Source organism: Limanda limanda, chromosome 21, assembly GCF_963576545.1.
Source record: "Limanda limanda chromosome 21, fLimLim1.1, whole genome shotgun sequence".
Taxonomy (NCBI): domain Eukaryota; kingdom Metazoa; phylum Chordata; class Actinopteri; order Pleuronectiformes; family Pleuronectidae; genus Limanda; species Limanda limanda.
Genome location: NC_083656.1, coordinates 11958076 through 11965466, shown reverse-complemented (window position 1 = coordinate 11965466; position 7391 = coordinate 11958076). Strand labels below are relative to the sequence as shown.

At 40.8% G+C, this 7391-nt stretch overlaps 1 protein-coding gene across 1 annotated transcript; it reads right to left on the bottom strand.

Annotated features, from left to right (window-relative positions):
• Positions 1–258: 258 nt before the first annotated feature.
• LOC133028388 (major histocompatibility complex class I-related gene protein-like) lies at positions 259–7368 on the bottom strand. Its single transcript, XM_061095583.1, has 7 exons — positions 7290–7368; positions 6010–6270; positions 3110–3388; positions 1994–2296; positions 1313–1417; positions 905–922; positions 259–406 (listed from the first exon to the last, which is right to left on the bottom strand). Exons 1-7 carry the CDS (start codon positions 7342–7344, stop codon positions 327–329), a joined length of 1101 nt encoding a protein of 366 aa, XP_060951566.1. The 5' UTR covers positions 7345–7368; the 3' UTR covers positions 259–326.
• Positions 7369–7391: the final 23 nt, after the last annotated feature.

Below are 7391 nucleotides of genomic sequence, written 5' to 3'. Positions count from 1 at the left end.
TGTTTCAATAAATAAACTGAAATGTTTTGTATGAAATGAAGTACGAAGGCAGACCAGCTTTGTAAAACTAAATAAAGATGGACACTCAGGACCAGCAGCCTAATTCAAAAGAACTTCAAGAGAAAGTTTGAGTTAAATCTGTTGTCTTCATAATGTGCACTTTGGTGAAATTGTATTAACGTGAAGGTTTCTGATCTGTGCCTTGCTCTCAGCAGATTTTTGTATTTCTAATTAAAACACATGAGATTTTACACATGAACAGACATATGTTACTTTGCACTTAGGTTGAGGCAGTTTTGTTTAACAGATGAAGCAACTCAATGTGTTCAGGAGGACGTCTCACTTGGAGAATTAGAACCTTGTTCACCTGATCTCAGCGGCTGTGAGGCTCCTGGATCTTTTACAGCTGTGAGGTCAGAAACACATCGTTAGTCCATTCTCCTCTGAACAGACACTTTTATTACAAACCACCAACACTGCAGGGAACAGTCCTGAAAACAATCTTCAGCACAAAATGTACACTATCTAATCTACAGAGGGTTTACTAGAGTCCTGCAATGGGTCAGGTTCCTGTGGGGAGCCTCGTATCCATTGTAATAAATATGGGCAGTAGTGTAGACAAGGCCTTATCGAACATTTGTGGCAAATTTGAAGAAATTCCCTCGAGGCATTCCTGAGATATCGTGTTCACAAGATGGGGACGAACAGATGAACAGCCTGAAAACATAGCGCTTCTCTGACTGTCGCCGGTGTGGACCAGTACAAAGTGGACCAAAGGTGTTGGGGGAGTTTTATAAAACTGGACATGTTAGTAGTGTCAGCTGCTGGGCAAACATGAGGTGATGTCCTCATAAAGCATGTTAGTATAAAAAGAAATCAGAATAGAAATAGAAGTTTGACTTACCAGGTGAGATACCTTGGGCTGAAATAAAAATAAAAAAACAAATTATTTCAGTTATTACAGTAAAAACACAAACAGGTGTCATGTTTTTCCCTGTGTTTTTACGCTGTGTGCAGAGCTTTTTGTAAACAGTCTATGGTGCAGAGGGAAGTTAGAAAACTTTGTGTGAACTGTTGGGACATGGTTTTTGTGGATGGTTTTCGGCCTTCATGGGTAGTCATGGGCCTGAAACTTATTAATTATTATAGCAAATTATTGCACAACAGAACCCTGCAGCTCTTGAAACAGATATTGGTGTGTGAGGAACTGAAGTTTGTTTCGTGAGGTTTGATCTGAATGAGCATTAATTAGAAAGTCTGAAATCAAAACACCAGAAGAATATTGGACAAAGCTTCTGTGTTGGTCTCTCACCTTTCTTCTTCCTGTACACGATGAGTCCAATGACAGCGATGACGACAGCGAGAGCGATCACTGCAGCGATGATGATGATGATGGTGGTCACGCTGATGGGCTTCTCTGTTGAGCGGAATAAAAAAAGTATCACAACCTGAACAGATGAAGCAGGTTGGACGACAAGAATCTCCCTGAATCTTCCTGAGACACAACGAACACACACAGACACTGCTGTTGTTTTCTACTTTCAGTTTTCATCTGTACATAATGACTGTATCTGTGCTTATTCACACTGGTTTGACTTCAACTTAACTTCCAGTAACTAAATCATTTCATCGACTCATCTTCTACAACAGAGCAGCAGACGAGTCTTAACAGTGACTAAAATGTTTACATGTTGAGATCATAGACTAATGGAAATAAACACAGACGACACGTCTCCACTTCCTCCCACTTTCCAGAAATGGAGCTAAAATATCCTGAGACACTGTTGCAGACACATTACAATTAACATAATTGTTCAGGGTCACATGATGATGAAGGTAGGGCACATGCACTGGTTAAACACTGATCTAAATTTATTCATATACATTGATGAAAGAAAACTTCTCCTGCTACACATCAGCAAACATGACCTGCAGGACTGTTACTGTAGATGAAATGTGTGTTTCCCAGCGTCACCACTGGTTCCAGTCTCACCTCTGTTGGACTCGACTGAGTCTTTGTCCAGTTTGGTGACGATGTAGTCCTTCACACCAGAGATCTGGAACACACAGTCGTACCTCCTCCAGTCTTCAGGGGAGATGGATGAAACCTTCAGATCAGCGCTCATCTGGAAGGTCCCGTCATGGTTGGGGAGAACCTCTCCGCTGTACACGTCCTCATGAAGATCCTCCCCATCTTTCCTCCAGAACAAAATGGCACTGTCGGGGAAGAAACCTGTAGCGTGGCAGGTGACTGGAGAGGAGGGAGACTTCTGGAGGAGAGAAATCCTGGGAAGCTCTGGGGAGGAAAAAGAAAGACAGTTTATGGTTTATTATAATGTATTGCACACTTATACAAATATAATTTCTGTTCGATTCCATTTATTTTGCATTAGTCATGTCTGTTAATATACAAGACAAGTGAACAAACTGTGAGATGTGAGTGAGAGTGAGGGCTGAGCTGCTGCAAAGACACTGGGGTGGACGATATGACATTAAAGTTATATCACAGTATTTATCAAGTACACTTCCTGTAGTGGACAGGTCCTGATCACTTCTGATTAATGTTGGTATTTTCTGATAAAGTGCAAAGTGATTGCAGGTCGGTCGGGAAGTGAGGAGGGAGGCAATCCGGCTGGGTCTCAATTCAGGGACGGCTTCCTTCAGAGGACCCGGTCTAATCCATTCATCAGTGACTCCAAGTGAACTGGGCTATGCTATTATGTCACATTCACAGAAACATGAGGTAACTTCGACCTTGACCTTTGACCTCCAGGCATCGTTGAGTCCATGTGACAGTTTGTACCGAATCTGAATCTGATATTATGATATCATGTTCAAAAAAACATAAACATACCTTGTGCTGCTACCGTGACCTTGACCTTTTGACCCTTGTCCAACAAAATGTATTCAGATCATTTGTGAGTCAAAGTGAATGTTTGTCCTAAATTTGAGGAAATTCCCTCAAGGCATTCTGGAGACATCGTGTTCAAAGCAATGGGACGGACGGACCACCCGAGAGCATGATGCTTGCAGCCAGAGAGAGAGAGAGAGAGAGAGAGAGAGAGAGAGAGAGGAACATTCAGTTGATGGAGGTTCTGTGTTCTGTCACCTGTTCTCAGCAGAGAGCTCCTCCCCTGCTCCAGGAACATCTTCAGCCAGGAAGGACACTCCTGGGTGTAGTAGTACTTAATAAATGCGAGATTAGCTTTATCCTGATCCCACTCCAGTTTGGTGATAAAACTCTTTGGTGTTGGAGCGATCCACGTCTCTGTCTGCAGGTCCAATGATATGAAGTCTTCTCCATCATAACCAAACTGCATAAAACCTTTAACATCTCCAGTCTCATCGTTCCATTCACATCCAGACATCCGCTGGTAAATGTGAAGACCTGAGAGAGAGACAGAGATCTGAGCTGTTATCACATCTCCACCACACACACACAGAGAGAGAAACACAAGTTTGAGTTCTTGTGAGAATTTCGCTCGACATGCTCCGCGGCGCTCACAAGCCCCCGCCGCGCCCCTCCCTCCTCCTCCTCCCCCTCCTCCTCATGCAGTGCTGAGCGCCAAACGGCTTCAGCCACTTCTTCTCTGACCTGCAGCATCAGACAAACAGTAATGACGGTGTGTGTGCAATCCCCCGAAGTTGTTTGGTGATAAATTAACCACAACATTAGCGCCGCTGAAAACATTATGTCGCAACTGGTCCGACGTTTCCTAAAAAATAAACAAAAAAAGAAAACCGTGATTTCAAAGCCTTGTCCAGCTTTTAACTGACGTTTGTCATGTTTAATGAAGAGAGAGAGAGAGGGAGAGGGATACAGACAGACAGACAGACAGACAGACAGACAGACAGACAGACAGACAGACAGACAGACAGACAGACAGACAGACAGACAGACAGACAGACAGACAGACAGACAGACAGACAGACAGACAGACAGACAGACAGACAGACAGACAGACAGACAGACAGACAGACAGACAGACAGACAGACAGACAGACAGACAGACAGACAGACAGACAGACAGACAGACAGACAGACAGACAGACAGACAGACAGACAGACAGACAGACAGACAGACAGACAGACAGACAGACAGACAGACAGACAGACAGACAGACAGACAGACAGACAGACAGACAGACAGACAGACAGACAGACAGACAGACAGACAGACAGACAGACAGACAGACAGACAGACAGACAGACAGACAGACAGACAGACAGACAGACAGACAGACAGACAGACAGACAGACAGACAGACAGACAGACAGACAGACAGACAGACAGACAGACAGACAGACAGACAGACAGACAGACAGACAGACAGACAGACAGACAGACAGACAGACAGACAGACAGACAGACAGACAGACAGACAGACAGACAGACAGACAGACAGACAGACAGACAGACAGACAGACAGACAGACAGACAGACAGACAGACAGACAGACAGACAGACAGACAGACAGACAGACAGACAGACAGACAGACAGACAGACAGACAGACAGACAGACAGACAGACAGACAGACAGACAGACAGACAGACAGACAGGCAGACAGGCAGGCAGGCAGGCAGGCAGGCAGGCAAACAGGCAGGCAGGCAGGCAGACAATTTAAAGGCAGTTTTACTGTTCTACAAATTAGACAAGTTCACTAGTTTTGTTTCATTTGAAATCGTAATTATTGAAATAAAGTCTTAAGTCTTAGTCTTAAGATGAGCTACATGACAGTCTAGAGAGGTATATTGTGGTATATTATTAGTGTAATGCTGCTTATGCTTCAACTCTGTCAGAAAACAGTAAAAAAAAATGTATGTGTACTGTGTTGCCAGCTTTATAGAGATTATGTAAATCACTCTTGATTATTATACACAACACTGATTTATCTCATTTACAAAATTTGCAGCATAATGCCAACAAAAGAGAGATTCCAAAAGCAGAAAGACAGGGAACTGCAGCAAGCAGCTCAGGGTAGCAGCTCTCTTTTATCTTGGATCAGGCCATTAACTAGTAAAACAAATGAGGGATTGAGTAAGTTAGTTAGTTTATTAACAAAAATAAATATATAAGTTGAAAATATCCTACTGTGTTTTTTTATTTATTTATTATTATTATTTTTAATTTCATAAATAATTTTGGTGAGTCTGCGCAGACACACACACACACACTGGAACCTCCCTTAGTGGAGTACAAACCTCCACCAAGGCCCAACAGTCACTCATAAACATCAGTCCTCTAAACGTCTTTTATTTGTTTCATCGTGATTAGCGAGTTTCTCTCTGAAAATCGTGGAAAACGTTGAAAACCCTAAAGAGATAAAAGCTAATCCTGGATCAGCCCCTGATCTGCTCCTGAGTTTCATGAGTTCTTCTCTGACCAACAACACATCTTTCCACTGAGTTTATTGATACAAACTCATTCACAGTTGTTGATCTTTATTATTTTCTGCTGATCAGGTCATAAGTTAAATTTTTCAGCACTACAGTATATAAATGTCTTCTGGCTCTGACTCTGTGTTTGGATGAATCTAATCTAACGTGTAATTCTCTGCTATGTTTATTACTTTGTGGCCACACTGTGGTAAACACAGGGACGTTCACCTGTTGTTCTACTGTTTATTTTATATATTTAAGGTTCAAACTTATCATTCTTGTTGATCTTGTATTTTTAAAAATAATCAATTACTTGTTTAAACTGAAGAAAATATCAGAAAGTAGTGAAATGTATGTGACTGTTTTTAATTCATCAAAAAGTACGAAAAGCAACAAACTAATATTTAAGAAACAAACACATTAATTAGTAAATATTTGGTTCAAATCTAATTCATGAAATGTCTGTGTATATGTGTGTGAGTGTGTCAGTGTGATGTGTGTGTGTGTGCGTGCGTTTGTGTGAGTGTTCATTTGATTGTGTGTGTGTGTTCATGTGTGTGAATGAGTGTGTGTGAGTGAGATTGTATGTGTGTTGTATTATTATTAGAGAGTGAAATGTAAACAAACCTTGAGTTTGGTTGAAGCGTTCCTTTAAGATTTCCATGTTGACTTTGAAGTCCTGCTGTGAACCAAAAGCAAGCAGAGTGTGCCTCTCCCAGTACTGTTTATCAGTTGCCTTTAACATCCAGTCCTGTTTGGGTTCTACTTTCTTTGTGTTGCTGTCATAGTATCCGATCGGAACTTCATTAACCAAACCAACACCCACAAACTCTGGAAGGTTTTGGACTTGAGAGGACCCAGTGAGGAAATCCTTCAGAGAGTGAATCCCTGCAAGAAAAAGTTCAAGTCATGACTTTAGTTTTCAGACTGTTTTATAAATCACTAACAACAACTTCAGCTGTTGTGAGGTAAACAAACACAAAAACACATTCATAGATAAAATGTCTGCTCCAGAGTCCAGACACTTTTTACTTTGAATATTCAATTACCAGTTACTCGATGATACTTTTATTCTTAGAGTCTTTAAAAAATTGATTTCTCTCTCTTTATATATATTTAGTTATCCCCATAAACACATATATATTTATACTGTACCCAGTTAACAAAACAAAGTGGGACATTGTTACAGGAAGGGTTTGAATATTTTTTAAATGTATAGACTCAGACAATATTTGACAACAATAACAATATGACAACATGTTCATTAGGTTGTCAAAAACATTGCTGATTCAGATCAATCGACTGAAAATAATTCATCTGTGTGTTTGGCACTGATTCCTAAGATGTCAAAGTCAAATACTTATGACAAAGACATGTAATTGAGACTTGTTTAAATGCTGAACATAAGCTTCATTTTAAATAACTTGGAATCTAATAATGCATCCAAACAGAACTTGAATTCAGAAAATTAACGTGTGGTTTTTTAAATATTTTTTTTAAATGTGAAGATAAATGCACATCTTCTTTGTTTATCTGTAAAATTACACTTGGTGCATGTGTGCAAACATAAAGGCTGAAACCTTCATATCTGTGACAGACTCACATCAAGCAGTCCGGCTACAGTGCAGATGTTATCACATTAGAAGGTATTAACAGACATCCGTCATTTATTCATCATGGAGGCAGCCTCGTCCTGATTCTTTGTCTCCCTGCTTCTTTTCACCGACATCATTTACATTAGAGATGAATTTGTGTTTTGTGTTTATAACAATGTGTGTTGATTGTATTGGAGTAGACTAGAATATGCGTCACTAGCATGAACTTTCAAATCATGACTTTGAAACGTTATTAAACTTCAAATCGACTAAATACAATAAAACAAAGTAGAAACGTGGACTTTAACTCACTTGCCTTCGCGCTGTGTGCTCCTGTCAGTAGAAGCAGGGAAAGTACAGTGAACATGGTGAGCGGTGGTGTATTCCTCTTTGCTGGGCTGAAGGTAAATGAGC

Coding starts and splice junctions, on each gene's coding strand:
- LOC133028388 (XM_061095583.1), bottom strand. CDS start 7,344: ATGTTCACTGTACTTTCCCTGCTTCTACTGACAGGAGCACACAGCGCG. Junction 6,271..7,289: donor AGCACACAGCGCGAAGGCAA/GTGAGTTAAAGT, acceptor TTTTTCTTGCAG/GGATTCACTCTCTGAAGGAT. Junction 3,389..6,009: donor ACGCTTCAACCAAACTCAAG/GTTTGTTTACAT, acceptor TCTCTCTCTCAG/GTCTTCACATTTACCAGCGG.